Source organism: Schistocerca piceifrons, chromosome 1 (genome assembly GCF_021461385.2).
Source record: "Schistocerca piceifrons isolate TAMUIC-IGC-003096 chromosome 1, iqSchPice1.1, whole genome shotgun sequence".
Classification (NCBI taxonomy): Eukaryota; Metazoa; Arthropoda; class Insecta; order Orthoptera; family Acrididae; genus Schistocerca; species Schistocerca piceifrons.
Window position 1 is genome coordinate 863,871,575 of NC_060138.1, and position 17,377 is coordinate 863,888,951.

Consider the following 17,377-nt stretch of genomic DNA (forward strand, 5'->3'; position numbering starts at 1 on the left):
TATATTAAGCACAAATCTGTCCTGATTATATTCAGCCATGTAATTTGCAGTGACTAGTTTTCCTTCCTCGCTTATGTTGAATGGTGAAGGTATAATAGAACCTGATGATTTATTTGCTCCATATTTGTATAGATTTGATGCAGCAATGTAATAAAGAACAGTGCCATTATCTCCCAAATCGGGATCTGTTGCAGACAGCTTTGACACAAATTCATTGACGTTTGCCATTGCATTTATGCCTGCCAAAGAGAAGTAAAAGACACCAATTAAAATGAGGTAATAATAATAACAACAACAAACTAGAAGTGCATGAAACAAATATGTTGATATACTAGCATGGGAAATAAGTGCTACACTACACAGGGGACAAAATGTAGATAGAGGATACATTACGTCTTCACAGCATTTAATTTTCTGCTGAATGAAATTAACCAAACAGAAAGTCAAGACGAAATGTTAATCTGAAAAACAAAATGCTACCTTTTGGAAGTTGACTGCTAAACACGCCTTGTAAAAACATAGCAGAAGTGGCATGAATTATAACAAATGTTGAAAGAAAAAAAGACTGTAGACAGATAACCAACTAAATATAAAGAAACTGAAAATAAAGGAAAATAAGGTTGGAGCTAAAAGCACTGAAATCTAATAACACACCCATTCATTCATTTGTTGATGATGTTCCCTAGACCCCATCAAAATGGGAAGCATTGAGGGATGTGGAATCAGTCAAGGTATACTTAAGAAAAGGCTAACAAGTAGTAGAAATTTAATGTGCACACTGTATTAACAACTGTATCTCTTTATTTCTTAACATTATTTATGCTTATGCTAGCTAAATACAACATAACAAATTAGAACAAAATCTATTAACCTCAAAAAAGCTGCTGCCTCCTCCATTACATTAAATAGTTAACTGCTGTTTATCTTCTACTGGTGGTTTAATATTTAGTTAATTATACTCTTTGTTTTCAAAGAAAATGGCAACAAAGTACTTATCTGTGTGGACTCCAATAAGTTACATTACTCCAATCTGCAGTCAGTTTCATTTCTGTGACACAGTCTGCCAGTCTGATTTTAGAAAAGAAGGTAATGCTTCATACATGCCAGGGGGATGTCATTTATCCCAATATCATTTTAGTTTTCCCAGTAAAATTTTATAATCCAGCCAATCAAGAGTTTTGGCAGACTCGCAGAATGTACCAACAGGATAGTTCTTTTTCATTGAACTCTGTCAGGATTTCCTTTATGACCTCTGGTATAACTGTGGTTCATATGAAAATGGAAGCGCGTACCTAGTTGCATATACTGTTTATACATGTATCAGTGACTCAGTGCTTCCTCTATTTGGTGAGTTATAGCCTACACTTCTTAAATTATTTCTCTGTGGTGAATACTCTAAGTCTAACTGAGAGACAAACAAAAAGTTCTCCGCAGAAAATTTAGGCAGTGTTCTATTATAGCTTATTTTCACAGAACTATTGAAAAAACTCGAAGGAGTGAAAGGATCAATTATTTGGTTTGCTTATCTCCAGTTTTATAGAGGAGTGTTTTTACAGCATATTTAAGACTCTCAGCAAATATATCTTGAGTCATTAGCTGATTACAAAGATATGTCAGGGTTAGTCCTATCAAGTCCACACAAAATTTTAGTACTTTGGTAGACCATCGTAGCCTTCAGAACTACTACATTTTTAATGACTCAATGCTTTTTTTAATATGTTTAGGGACTGTATTTTGGAACTAATATCTTTTGGTGCTGTATGCGGTAACTGTCAAAGTAAATCTAAGGCATTGATACTTAATTATTTATGAGTGAGTGCAATTTTTGCTGCCACTGCTAGATCATTGATTGTGGTGGTCAGTGACTGCATGTGTCATCCATTGGTCAGCTTCAGGGCAGTTGCCATCTCTCTGATATTGTCTTCAATAAAATAGCAAATACAAAGATAACAAACAGTTTGACAAACATTTCAGTTAATGTGAATACCATAGATATTACACATCAATGCAGTGTTTTGGAGTGGTATTAGGGAAACCAATGGACAGAATGAGCAGCCATATGCAAATGTTTGCTGATGATGCTGTAGTGAATGGAAAATTGTTGTTGCTGTGTGACTGGAGGAGGACACAGACTGTGAAAATTTGTATTTGGTGGAATGAATGGCAGCTTGCTATAAATGTAGGGAAATGTAAGTTAATGCAGGTGAGTAGAAAAAACAATACTATAATTTTCAAATACAATATTAGTGATGTGCTGCCTGACCCAGTAACATCAACTAAATACCTAGATGTAACATTGCAAAGCAGTATGAAATGGAACAAACATGTGAGGCTGGTGGTAGGGTACACGAATCGTCGACTTCAGTTTACTGGGAGAATACTAGGAAGGTGTAGGTCATCTATAAAGGGGACTGCTTACAGAACATTAGTGTGACCTATTCTTGAGTACTGCTCGAGTATTTGGGATCCTCACTAGATCGTGTTAAAGGAAGACATCCATCGAAGCACTTCAGAATCATGCTGCTGTATTTGTTACTGGTTAGGTTTGATCAACACGCAAGTATTACAGAGATGCTTCATGAACTCAAATGAGTATCCCCAGAGGGGGAATGACATCCATTTCGTAAAAGACAATTAACAAAATTTAGAGAACCGCCATTTATGGTTGACTGCAGAATGATTCCTCTACTGCCAATGCACATTTTGATTAAGGGCCATGAAGGCTAGATAAGAGAAATTGAGGCTCAGACAGAGGCATATGGACTGTCATTTTTCCCTTAGTCCTTTTGTGAGTGGAACAGGGAAGTGAATGACCTATAGGGGTACAAGGCAACCTTCACCACGCACCATATGATGGCCTGCAGGGTACGTATGTAGCTGTAGATACACAAATGCATATACATTACTCTCCCTTGGTAACAGGCAAAGAAAACAAATCTGAACAAATGGTATGAATATATAAAAAAGAACAGAAAATTTATTCGCTTCCTTTACTGTATTGGTCCTAGTTTCAGACTGACTTGTCCAGATCTTATGCTATTCTATTTCTTATTTTCTAAAATGGAATCTCAAAACAATTCTGTAAAATGCTATATTTTTAAATGTATGTATCTGTCACCCCTCTCTAGTTGTTTCACTGAGTGATATGGTGCATTGCAGCACACTGGACTCTAATTCAGGAGGACAACAGTTCAAATCTGCATCTGCCCATCCAAATTTTAGTTTTCCATGATTTCCCTAAATTGCTACAGGCAAGTGCTGGGATGGTTCCTTTGAAGGGCACAGCTGATTTTCTTCCCTATCCTTGAAACAATCCAAGCTTGTACACCATCTCTAATAACCCCACTGTTGATGGGACCCTTTCCAGTTGTTCCTCTCCAGTGGCTGCTAAATATATGTTTTCCTTCTGTCTTAAATATTGTTAATATTCATTTAATACTTTCAGTTTGTATGAATCTGCCTTAATATGAATTACGATAATGCCAATATTGACAGGTGCTTTAGTGTTTTCTGGATTCTTCTCTCAATTATTGTCACATATTTTTTCAAAAGAAAACCTTGGCTGTTATGAGGAGTATAATTTTCTGTTTATTAACTACTGCCCAAGTTCAACTTTATAACTATTATCAGGCAACATTCAGATAACCTTTATGTAAGATATGACATCAGATACAAATGAATCCATTGATCCACATGTGGAACCACTTATAAACAGTAACAGGATGCATATCAAATTGGAATATTCATACACTGAGTGATATGGAGTCTCAGTGATGGCACATCAAATATGTATTTAAGTACTGTACATGGTTATCCCATATGTTTTACAAACTTTCTGTTCCTATTTTATACAGACCATATTAATATTTATATGTAGATTGATCTGTATGTCAAATCTGTTGCCACATGTTGTATAGAGGTTATCTGAATGTTGCTTGATAATTACTGCTAAATTGGCCAATAGCAAATAAAATAAAAATTGTACAGACCAAATTGAGAATGTTTTCTTGTGATGAATATATCAAGGGTGTTGTCACTTGTGCAAACAAAATCATTGTCACATGTTGTCACTAAAGTTTCTGCGCTCTTCTTTATTAAAAAAACGCACACTGGGCCATATTATACCTCACTTTTGCTTAACTGCCACTCACCATCCCTCCCTCCTGTGATTTTGCTCTATTGTGTTATCCAAGAGTTTTTATAATTGCCTGAAGGATTCTTGAGATGCTTTGTACTTTGTTTTCAACAATGTCAGTCATTTTGACTTTCAGTCTTTTAAAATGTTAGCTTATATTGTGATTACTGAACAGATTGTCACATGGCGAGCAGAAATCTCGTGTGTGTTTTACTATTGCAGTTAGACTTCGCAAATATAAACATCTGATGTGGTTGAGCTTTATCTCTCACTTAGCTTTATAATTTCAAAAATATTTGCTTGGACTCACCTGCATAATAATCACTGTGCAAGAAATGTGGGGCATTGTCATTTACATCCAGTACAGTTATTTGTATTTGTGCTATACTGGTGTCTCTCTCAAAGGCTAGTTTTGCTTTCTCTTCCTGTGAAAGATAAACACAGTTGTGTGAATTCAAAAAGACATCTTTTCAACCAAGTTTAAATGACAATGTTGGCCAGAGTGGATCATTCAGACTCATTCTAGCAAGCAAAACTAAGGCATGCCACCCACTCACCTGTAGACAAATAGGGTGTTTGGTGCATAGACATATTTAATAGATTAAAAAATTTCTCATGCTTTTCAACCTTTCCTCACATTTTTGTTTGCTTTATCTATTGTGGATTGTCAGATAGTTTCAAAGACAGAGAAAGCAATATAAATCAGGGTCACTTGATATGAAAAATCTTATTTAAAAAAAAAAATAACTTAAATAATATGGGGACTGTTGAATATACAACTTTTCTGTCATTTAGATTTGCTAATGTAGCAAAGCACATTTTAAGTAACTTGTAGAAAGCAAAAGCCTGCCTCCAGTTCGGTCACATAAAATATGCGTGTTCAAAATCAGTTAAATATAAGCATGACGAGGTTCATAATTAATCTCTGAGAATAATAAAAATACAGTGTATTCTGGCAATGCATAATAATTGGTTGGCTGTAATCTCTTATTACCTGGGTAGTATAATAATCAGGATCATTTGTAGCTTTGATGTGCAATATGTATAACTCTTCTTTTTCACGGTCAAATGATTTATTGGCATAGAGACTACCATCGGTCTTATCAATATAGAAACCTCCTTCTTCATTCCCAGAAATAATGTAATAATATATGCGTGCATGTTGCCCTTCATCTCTGTCAATAGCTTCTACCCTGCCTGTAACACAACATAATGCATATGACATATCATTTTGTAATGTGTCTCTGTAGAAACAGTCCTGCCAATATTAAGGCAAATTAAAAATTGAAAACATACCAATAAGTTGTGGAGCCGGTGTGTTTTCTACTACACGGAACTTGTATGGATTCACTGTTTCATCCAGTGGAAACTCTGGCTTGTTGTCATCTGTATCTACTAGAAGTACTGTTAAGAAATGCATTGTTTCATAAGGAACTGGTGAACCATGGTCCTTAGCAACAAGAACTAACTGAAAACAAAGATGCAAAATTTAATTATTATTTCACAAATAAACTCTCCACCAGTGCTACACTAAACAATGTGTGTTTATGATTTGTGTATGTCATGCACAGACTTAAATATGAAAAGGATAGATTGCTATTCACCATATAGAGGAGACATTGAGTCATTGACAGGCACAACAAAAAGACTGCTCTATGTTTTAACTTCTGGCCAAAAGGTCTGCTTTTAAAGTAGAAAACATATTCACAAATTAATGTGTGATGTGAATGTAAAATGACTCATTCCACATCATTACAATTCATTGTGCAAATGATCCATGGAACATGAAATTAACTAACTACCACACATTTATAAGACACAATACACACACTCATGGCCACTGTCTCTGGTCGCTATCAGACAAAGTGGTCATGTGTATGTGAATTGTACTTGTGTGAAGGTGTGTGTGTTTCCTACTTCAGAAGGATGTCTTCTGGCTGAAAGCAAAAGTTATAGCAGTTTTTTCATTGTACCTGTTTATGACTCAACATCTCCCCTACATAGTGACTTAGAGTCTACTTTTTTCATATTTTCGTTATTCCATCCTGGAATTTCCATTGTTTGATTTCACATAGACTTCAATTTACACGTGAGTAATTGATCATATTTGCATTATAATGTTCAAGGCATAAGTGATAAAAATAGATGTTTTTGAATTATTTATCACAGGCCTTGCTCCTTCTGTAATTGTTACACAACAAATCAGTAGACAATTCATTATTTCAGATACGAAGGCTATAACCTAACACCTAGCAACATCTTACTGCATCACTTCACTTCATGGATTTTTGAGTAAATTAATATTGGGTCATAGAAGTGGGCTACTCATATATATTAATATCAACACTTTATGTAACTGTCCAGAACCAAAGCATTTTACATATTGTATTCTATCTTACTGGGCTAAAGATCCAATTGAACTAATAATTTCTAGAAAAGTTAATACACCCAGTAGTCCAGTAGGTAACAAATTATGAACACGTCATCTCAGTGGTCATTATAAATGGCCACCTCTCAGACCATTTAGGTCAGACACTAGTGATAAAATGTAGTACCAAATTTAAACCAATAAAAATGTAAGAACACAAGACCATACTATTTGGAAACAACTTTGGTATATTAAGACAAAATGCATGGTTATCATTAAAGTGCATCTACTCACGGAGGTCCAGTAACTATCATATGTCAGCAGAACTTGGTAGGTATGGTAATGCATTAATGCTGAAAAAAAGTACCAATTTTCACGACCAGGTGCTGTACTCTATCTCATCAACATCTCCAGAACTCATATTAAACAATTTGCTTAAGTGGCATTTAATAATAAGATCAGCATTATGCATTCCTCACTTGTTTGAACTTTTCTGTCCAGATCTCATTCCTAATCCATTATGTATAACATTTCTTCATGTCTTTCTCGCATTCACAGTTTCAGATTTGCACCTACTGACCAAATTTGGAACTAAAATTTTTCCAGCATAAATTGATTTTGCATTAATGCAGTAAAATATCAACAAAGTTTCACCACCATACAAATAATTACAGCCCACACTGGTCCTCTGTGAGTAGCTACATTTTAATTATAGCCACCCAGTACTTTAAGTCAGGAAGCTCAGTAATTACTACAATTAGGGTCAACAACAAATGGAATATGTTCCTAGAAGTACTGACTGGGCTCATAAATGCTAACATCCCATTTAAAAAAGTGTATATCCACAAAAATCCAAATTTAAAAACAAAAGCCTGACATTGTATGTTAAAACAAAAGATCTGAGAGAAAAAATGAAGAATCTGTGTAGCCTGCACTGACTGCTAAACATCAAGTTATATAAAGACCTCTAGAAGCAATGTAAATATCAGTTCTACAGAGAAGTTAGGAGATTAAAAATGGAAAGAATCAGACAACAGATATGAAGCTCAGACAATTTTTCAGAGTCTTGCTGGTCAATTGCAAATAAAATTAGAAACAGTGCAGCCAACTCTAAAATCAAACATGAAACATTATGACATTTCTGATCTCCTTCTGGTTAGCAATATCTTTAATGATCACTTTATAGATACTATTGAAAGCGATGGCTGCAAGAAACAGGATGCACAACATACATTTGAGTCCACTGACGAGCAAACCAGTGGTGCACTACCTGCAGTATCAGCAGGCTTAGATGAAATTTCACCATTTCTATTGAAGAAATATAAACATGAGACAGTGAAACCATTACTTCACCTAATAAACTTTGTTCTTGAAGATTGAGTACTATCTGTCTAGTTGAAACCCTTACACAAAAGATGGAAAATAAAGTATGTTCATGACAGCAGATGTATTGCCCTAATTTAGGTATTCAGTAAACTGGTTTGGAAAATAATGTTAAAAAGCATCTAGGAGAATGACAACAATGCTGAGAGATTATATCCAGCATTGTTTCAGAATAGGGCAGAATATCATATTGGCAGCATTACAATTTGTCCATTATGTACTTGAAAAAATAAATTAAAAGTACCAAGCAGCAAGGTTATTCTTCAACCTCACCCAACCATTTTGGTATAGCACTGAGGGAGAAGTTTGGGTTAGTTACACCAAACAACCCCCATTTAGCAGTAGTTCATTTATTCACCACTTTACACAAGCAAGGCTCACAAAGAACTGGCTATGGTGGAAGAGGCCAAAGATAATCTTAGCTTAGTTCAAAGATCGATGTTGGTGTTGATTTCATTGGTGCCACATAGCCCCCCCCCTCCCTCCCCCCCGCAATACGGAGTACTCTTGAGAGGCAGGGGGGGAGTGACTATGGCGTTGGCAGGAGTTGTCCGCAGGAGCCGGGCCATGGTCAGCTCGACAGCGTCGTCGGGGAGCTGTGTGGGTAGATGTTGTGAAGGAAGATTCGGCCACCAAACCTGGAAGTCGCTGACACGAGCGGGGCATCATACAGGGCATGCTGGTCGTGCGGCAAGAGGTAGGCCGGCGGTTTGTGGGTGAAACGGAGCGACGACGACAATGTCTCCGGTGGGCGTGGCAAAAACACGGAGCATGTCCAGGTTGACGTCGGGTGGGAGGGAAACACATTTCACCAGGTGGCAGGGAATGGCGGAGGTTGTGTCATGAGCACTGGATGAAGAGAAACACATGATGAACAGTGTATAATCGCGCAGTATTATTGAGATGTCGTGGATTATGTCCGGGGGGACAGGCACAAACACCTTGAGCGAGGGCACGTTCAAGATGGGATGGCGTGAGAAACCTCGACAGGGCGAGGCAGGCGATGGTGGATAGGTTGAAGGGACCGGCGAAGGGTCCGGCGGCGAGGGTGTGATCGTAGGTAAGCTCGATGTGGGGAGCATGTGGTCACTCCACGGACCGGAGTAGAGGGCGAGGTCGGAGGAGAGCTCGACGACTGGAGCTGGAAGTCACCTGACCGAGTATGTAAGTCCAACGTGGAGGGAGTGGTCGGAGCGTTGTGAGCCACGACAGTGAGTGGCGTGGTCGTGGCCTGAAGGGGGGTAGAAGAAGGCACAACATGAGCAGGCTTAAGTCTGTTGAGAGAGACTGTAACAGCTGAATCTTTCATCTGGATGCGATAGGTGTTGGCTGAGCACCGGGGAACTTGGTACGGTCCGGTATATGGAGGTTGGAGGGGAGCACAGACAGTGTCATCTCGGAGCATGACATACTCGCAATTGTCCAGAGATTTCGGGACATGAACCTTAGGGCAGGAGTGGCTGGCGGGCAGAGGGATATGGAGGTTGATGAAGGGGCGTCTGACGCGGTCCACGAAGGAAGGTAAGTCAGACTGAGGGAGGAAGCGGAAGGGCTCACAAGTTCGCCAGAGAGAACAATGTTCTGGCCGTATACGAACTTGGCTATTGTGCCTTTGAGGTCTTCCTTATAGATCGCACAAATGCCGAGTAGCACAAGGGGAAGGGCCTCCGTCCACAGAGAGTCGTGGCATCGAAGAGCCGCCTTGAAAATGCGGTGCCAGCACTCAACTAGCCCGTTACTTTGCGGGTGATATGCTGTGGTATGGATGCGCCGGATGCCGCAAATGTTACAAATCTCGTTAAACAGGGCCGACTCAAATTGTCTGCCCTGGTCAGTCATGATGATAGCTGGACATCCAAAACGCGATACCCATGACTCGACGAAAGCTTGAGCAACAGTTTCTGCCATAATATTGGGGAGGGGGACAGCCTTGACCCAGCGAGTTGTTCGGTCGATAGGCGAGAGAACATAATGAAAGCCGTTAGAGGCGAGGGGGGGGGGGGGCGACAATGTCAATATAAATATGCTGGAAATCCCCAGGAGGGATCGAAAAGGTGCCGAGGGGGGGGGTGAAGTGTGCTTGTGTACTTTGCAGCGTTGGCACGCGACGCAGGAGCTTGCCCATTGCTGGCAGTCCTTGTTGACGTTTCCTCACACAAAGCGCTCCGCTACGAGGTGGGCGGACGCACGAACACCAGGGTGGGCTAAATTATGCAATGCGTTGAAGACAGCTCGACGGAGCATGGTTGGGATGATGGGGCATAACATGCCCGTACTGTCGTCGCACCAGATCTCACCATAAATGCCAAGGAAGGTGGTGCGGATGAAGTGTAGTGATGAGGTAGAGTCTGAAATCGGGTTTTGTGTTTCCTCGTCGGCAGGTTGGAGGTTAGGCAGTTCAGAGAGGTTTAACAGCAAACGGACGGCGTCAACTCGTGAAAGGAAATCAGCAACTATATTGTCAGCACCCTTTATGTGTCTGACATCGGTGGTGAACTGAGATATGAAGTCCATGTATCTGAAGCAGCGAGGAGGCAGGTCTGCTGGCGGGTTTGTAATGGCCGCAGCCAGGGGTTTGTGGTCCTTTAACACATAGAAAGGGCGTCCCTCAACGTCAGTCTTAAAATGCTTGATCGCTTCATAGACCGAGAGCAACTCCCTGTCAAACGCGGAATATTTCCATTGTGCATTGGTGAGCTTGCACAAGAAAAACTGCAGAGGCAAAGTGTGGCCGTGGATTGTCTGGCTAAGGACAGCGCCGATGGCAGTATCGCTCGCGTCCGTGGTGAGGAAAAGCTGCGCATTGGGATGAGTATGCATGATGGTGCAGGCCTCGGCAAGAAGATTTTTGAGGGCAGTGAAAGAGTCAGTCATAGCAGAGGTCCATGGAACGGGCCGAGATCCAGAAGTGTTGGTACCTGCCAAGGCGTCCGTCAGTGGAGCCTGAATCTCCACAGCCCGAGGTAGATGTCGGTGATAATAATTAACAGTCCCCAGAAAGTGCCAGAGCTCTTTGAATGATGGAGGTCTGGGTAGGTTTAGTATTGTTTATACTTTCTCAGGGGGCAGTGAAATGCTGTCAGCAGAGACCCGAAAACCAAGAAAAGTGACAGCGGGTTGATGTAGCTGCAACTTGTCCTGGTTGGTTTCAATGCCTGGTTCCGCGAGTGTGTTCATAACAGTTTGCACATGTCGAATGTTGTCCTCAACGGAGGAGCTGAACATAAGAATGTCATCAAGATATGCAAAGCAGAATTTTAGGTCGAATAGCACTTTTTTGATGAAGCGTTGACAATGACGCTGGACCTTAGTAGCTCAGAAATCTGATTTTTAAGATAGGAGAGTTGCTCGGGACAAAGTCGACGTGGTTTACTGGAGATCGGGGGCCCTGGAGTGAGGTGAAGCTTGTGAACCGTGCCGTTGGTGATGACGGAAATGTTGCCAGTGGCAGTAGCAGTAGTTCATTTATTCACCACTTTACACAAGCAAGGCTCACAAAGAACTGGCTATGGCGGAAGAGGCCAAAGATAATCTTAGCTTAGTTCAAAGATGGATGCATTAATGTTGGTGTCGATTTCATAAGCGCCACAGAACAACATGGGGCATTATTGCCAGAAACTGTGATAAATGGTGTTACTGGAAAACACATGTAGTTACTAGACACATATTTAAAAGTCAGACAACAATGAGCACAAATTATGTGTTATTGTCGTGGTCTTCAGTCCAATGACTGGCTTGATGCAGCTCTACATGCTTCTCTACCTGGGCAAGCCTCTTCATCTCCAAGTAACTACTGCAACCTACATCCTTCTGAATCTGCTGACTGTATTCATCTCTTGGTCTCCCTTCATGATTTTTACCATGATAATGGAAAAGTACTAGAGAGGAGATGGCCAAGAATAAGAATTATACATTTTTGTCTCCTTCAGGGCTCCATTTTAGTTACATTCCACTTCATACATTATGTAAATGATTTGCCAAGTTCTCCAGATAATAGGCATCTGATCGCTATGTATGCTTTGCCCAACTTTGATGAACTGATACAAACATTTTTGAAAAGGCAAGAGCTCACATTAAAGAAGACAACTTAAAAGTCAACATAGAAAAAACAAATATTGTACACTTTAAACTGAGTGGTTCAAAGAGACAAAATATTGTGAATGATGAGATTCTCGCAAAAACCAGTTCAGGACGTAAATTTTTGGGTTTCTACACAGATGACTGACTTTCATGGAAGCTGCAGGCTGACCATGCCTGCAAAATTGTAATGTCCTATCTATGTGTTACGGGAGATGATCACAAAACCTTCATTCTGAAACCCTCTGGACTGTCTACTTTGGACTGCCTACTTTCTTGTCTTATGGAATACTACTGTGAGGTGGGACCTGCCAAACTAATATGTAAAGGGTTTTCATATTGCAAGTAAGAGCCTTGAGTATTGTAGTGGAAGGGAAACAAGGAACATTACGTAGAAACTTGTTTACTAGTTTTAATAAACTCGCAGTTAATGCCATGTGTATGCTACAAACCATTATTCTGGTGAAAGAAGACATTAAGGTCACAAACAGGAATATACATATTCACAACCATGGTACAAGGCATAAAACAGACTTCCATTTGGTTAACAGAAGACTAATTTTAACAGAAAAAAAGAGGATGTCAAAGGAGCTGCCTTTCATATTTGTCTACAAAATGATCTTAATATTTTGACAAAAGACATTTTTGAAAAGTGATTTAAGTAGCAGATTATTCATAAATGTCTGTATACTTTGGATTTAACATGAATAATAATGTAACAAACAGTCCTACTCCAGAAATAAGTATAGTACTAAATTTCATATAAAACCAAATGTTCAATATGGAATTAGTTATTGTCCAACAATTTGATTTATTTAATTTTAAAATATTGTAAAAATAATTTCTATGTGTGCACAAAATATAATATTGTAATTTATACTTTGGTGACATTACCCATGCATATAAAAACACATGTTATGAGCAAAAAATACTTACTTCATACTTAGCTTGAACTTCTCTGTCCAAAATTATTTTAGTTCTTAGTTCACCGGTGTCAGCATTGATAGAGAACTCATTAGTTTCCTGTGTTATGTTATTTCCAACCCTGAGATGGTAGCTAATTCGGCCATTTTCTCCAGAATCTTTATCAACAGCTTTCACTGTCATGACCAAATAATTTGCGATGCCAGCATTCTGCAAACAAATATAACAGAAATGAATAGACTTAAAATCCATACCTCTCCGCTTTTTCTTCAAGAATACTTGTACAGAAATATTAATTACCTCAGGAACCTCAACTGTGGCATTGGCAAGAGCAGGCATTATAAATTCTGGTTTATTCTGATTCACAGAAAGTATTTTTATTTCCACAGTGGCATTATCCGCATGTTTTCCGAGACCATCGCCATCTCTTGCCTCTACCACTATGTGGAACTTCCTTGGTTTTCCGACAAGTGATGTTGTAGCATATAATATTCCAGATACTGGATCTAGGTGGAAAACATCTGCAACAAAGAAGAACATTAACTACATAAAATCAGATCATTGGCATTGGAAATAAGATTGTGTTATCATACTAATTATTGACAGAAAAAGTATGTGATATAGGGCGGGGGGGGGGGGGGGTGAATAAACCTGAGTACCAAATGGAGGATTGGATGAAAATTAGGCTTGTAATAAGTCACACAGAAGCATATCAGCTATCATTATTTCCACATTCTGTTCCTGTATGGGGTGAAAAGACCATTATATCTAATCCACTGCCAAGAATTCCATACTGGCTGGGATATTTTGATATAGCTAGTAACATTAGATTCAGTTGCATTGTATTCTTACATGTATTTCATCAACTGCAGTTGTAAAATACATTGTTTCCAGAAGTAATTTTTTTTTCTCTTCTAGAAATCAATTGACACAATGCTTTGTAGAATTGTCATGAATACGAAAAGAGAATAACTGTTGCAAGCTATTTCTCAACAAATACGGAATATGATTAATTAGTAATTAATTACCCCTTATATATTTGCAAATGAATAAGAAACAAAAAGGCACCTGTTCTTTTAGTTAAATATTTGACACCATTCACTTATTGTTTGAATATTCTTCAAGAAAAGGCTGTATGTTTAATACAGTCTGCACAGAGAGGGACAGATCAAACTTCATGGCATCATGTTCGTGCTCTCTGTCCTTGTCTCATGCTACAGTTTCCTACCATTACCTATCCTGGTTTCTGCTAGTGCTGGTGTAATTGCCACATTGGCTCATTGTTCCTGTTTCTGACTGTCCCTAGATAAAGTTATATGCTCAGAAAACTTCTGCTATTACTTCTTAAGAAAATACTTGTCATATTTACTCTACGTTACCCATTATGAAAACACCAGTTGTTAATTGTCTTCACCATATCTACACTAGCACGAAAATCAAATGCTTGTGCACGCTACAGTCAGACATGACAGAACGGTACTACTAGCTGCAGCCTCATGTGGTACACTGCCTCTTACCAACCCACATAATGCCCCACAACTTGCCTTCTTATGTTCAAACCACTGAAGTATGTGCTCCAGACAATTTCAGTATAAGAGTTCTTCTCAAAAGACGATGATTAATGGGATCATAATGTCAAGGGTGTAATTCACCTATAGTATTTTTTCTGTTTATTTCTAAAAATAAATTATTTTAAATACTAACATAAAAGAATAAACAAAATGTTATTTTATCTCTGGTGATTTTCAATTTACTGCTTTTTGAAAGGCAAAAATCTGTTCCCCACGTTACAGACAACTACCATAAAATTTGGTAGAAAGAAATAAAAAATTAATCCCCAAGAAAAACAAACATGCATTTCATTAATTCAGTCATTCATGCATCATGTTCATTCTAATGGAGGAAGAAATTCTTCTTCTATTAGTGCATTATCTCCCCCCCCTCCCCTCCCCATGAACCATGGACCTTGCATTGGTGGGGAGGCTTGCGTGCCTCAGCGATACAGATGGCCGTACCGTAGGTGCAACCACAACGGAGGGGTATCTGTTGAGAGGCCAGACAAACTTGTGGTTCCTGAAGAGGGGCAGCAGCCTTTTCAGTAGTTGCAGGGGCAACAGTCTGGATGATTGACTGATCTGGCCTTGTAACACTAACCAAAACAGCTTTGCTGTGCTGGTACTGCAAACGGCTGAAAGCAAGGGGAAACTAGAGCCGTAATTTTTCCCGAGGGCATGCAGCTTTAATGTATGGTTAAATGATGATGGCATCCTCTTGGGTAAAATTTTCCGGAGGTAAAATAGTCCCCCATTCGGATCTCCGGGCGGGGACTGCTCAAGAGGACGTCGTTATCAGGAGAAAGAAAACTGGTGTTCCACGGATCGGAGCGTGGAATGTCAGATTCCTTAATCGGGCAGGTAGGTTAGAAAATTTAAAAAGGGAAATGGATAGGTTAAAGTTAGATATAGTGGGAATTAGTAAAGTTCAGTGGCAGGAGGAACAAGACTTTTGGTCAGGTGAATACAGGGTTATAAATACAAAATCAAATAGGGGTAATGCAGGAGTAGGTTTAATAATGAATAAAAAAACAGGAGCGCGGGTAAGCTACTACAAACAGCATAGTGAACGCATTATTATGGCTAAGATAGACATGAAGCCCATGCCTCCTACAGTAGTAAAAGTTCATATGCCAACTAGCTCTGCAGAGGATGAAGAAATTGATGAAATGTATGATGAGATAAATGAAATTATTCGGGTAGTGAAGGGAGATGAAAATTTAATAGTCATGGGTGACTGGAATTCGAGAGAAGGAAAAGGGAGAGAAGGCAACATAGTAGGTGAATATGGATTGGGGCTAAGAAATGAAAGAGGAAGCCGCCTGGTAGTTCTGTACAGAGCATAACTTGATCATAGCAAACACTTGGTTCATGAATCATGAAAGGAGGTTGTATACATGGAAGAACCCTGGAGATACTAGTAGGTATCAGATAGATTATATAATGGTAAGACAGAGATTTAGGAACCAGGTTTTAAATTGTAAGACATTTCCAGGGGCAGATGTGGACTCTGACCACAATCTATTGGTTATGAACTGTAGATTAAAACTGAAGAAACTGCAAGAAGGTGGGAATTTAAGGAGATGGGATCTGGATAAACTGAAAGAAAGAACCAGAGGTTGTACAAAGTTTCAGGGAGAGCATAAGGGAGCAATTGACAGGAATGGGGGAAAGAAATACAATAGAAGAAGAATGGGTAGCTCTGAGGGATGAAGTAGTGAAGGCAGCAGAGGATCAAGTAGGTAAAAATACGAGGGCTAATAGAAATCCTTGGGTAACAGAAGAAATATTGAATTTAATTGATGAAAGGAGAAAATATAAAAATGCAGTAAATGAAGCAGGCAAAAAGGAATACAAACGTCTCAAAAATGAGATCGACAGGAAGTGCAAAATGGCTAATCAGGGATGGCTAGAGGAATGGCTAGAGGACAAATGTAAGGATGTAGACACTTATCTCACTAGGGGCAAGATAGATATTGCCTACAGGAAAATTAGAGAGACCTTTGTATGAATAGGGCGATGTACTTGAGGACAATATTATAGAAATGGAAGAGGATGTATATGAAATGGGAGATACGATACTGCGTGAAGAGTTTGACAGAGCTCTGAAAGACCTGAGTTGAATCAAGGCTCAAGGAGTAGACAACATTCCATTGGGACTACTGACGGCCTTGGGAGAGCCAGTCCTGACAAAACTCTACCATCTGGTGAGCAAGATGTATGAGACAGGCGAAATACCCTCAGACTTCAAGAAGAATATAATAATTCCAATCCCAAAGAAAGCAGGTGTTGACAGATGTGAAAATTACCGAACTGTCAGTTTAATAAGTCACAGCTGCAAAATACTAACGCGAATTCTTTACAGACGAATGGAAAAACTGGTAGAAGCCAACCTCAGGGAAGATCGGTTTGGATTCCGTAGAAATGTTGGAACACGTGAGGCAATACTGACCTTAAGACTTATCTTAGAAGAAAAATTAAGGAAAGGCAAACCTACGTTTCTAGCATTTGTAGACTTAGAGAAAGCTTTTGACAATGTTGACTGGAATACTCTCTTTCACATTCTAAAGGTGACAGGGGTAAAATACAGGGAGCGAAAGGCTATTTACAGTTTGTACAGAAACCAGATGGCAGTTGTAAGAGTCGAGGGACATGAAAGGGAAGCAGTGGTTGGGAAGGGAGTGAGACAGGGTTGTAGCCTCTCCCCAATGTTGTTCAATCTGTATATTGAGCAAGCAGTAAAGGAAACAAAAGAAAAATTTGTTGTAGGTATTAAAACCCATGGAGAAGAAATAAAAACTTTGAGGTTTGCCGATGACATTGTAATTCTGTCAGGGACAGCAAAGGGCTTGGAAGAGCAATTGAACGGAATGGACAGTGTCTTGAAAGGAGAATATAAGATGGCAAGGAAAGCGTTTCTGAAGAAGAGAAATTTGT

General features: G+C 39.3%; 1 protein-coding gene across 2 annotated transcripts in view; it reads right to left on the bottom strand.

Moving 5' to 3' along the window:
* LOC124716128 (cadherin-87A) overlaps positions 1 to 17,377 on the bottom strand; it is a 725,215-nt gene that overhangs the window by 50,937 nt on the left and 656,901 nt on the right. For both annotated transcript variants that reach the window (XM_047243147.1, XM_047243148.1), the window contains 6 exons: positions 13,188 to 13,408; positions 12,900 to 13,097; positions 5,432 to 5,603; positions 5,130 to 5,332; positions 4,446 to 4,560; positions 1 to 239 (listed from right to left, as the gene is read on the bottom strand). The exon at positions 1 to 239 is cut by the window's left edge and continues 51 nt beyond it. In XM_047243147.1, coding sequence (XP_047099103.1) covers positions 1 to 239; positions 4,446 to 4,560; positions 5,130 to 5,332; positions 5,432 to 5,603; positions 12,900 to 13,097; positions 13,188 to 13,408 — 1,148 coding nt within the window. The remainder of the gene's footprint in view (positions 240 to 4,445; positions 4,561 to 5,129; positions 5,333 to 5,431; positions 5,604 to 12,899; positions 13,098 to 13,187; positions 13,409 to 17,377) is intronic.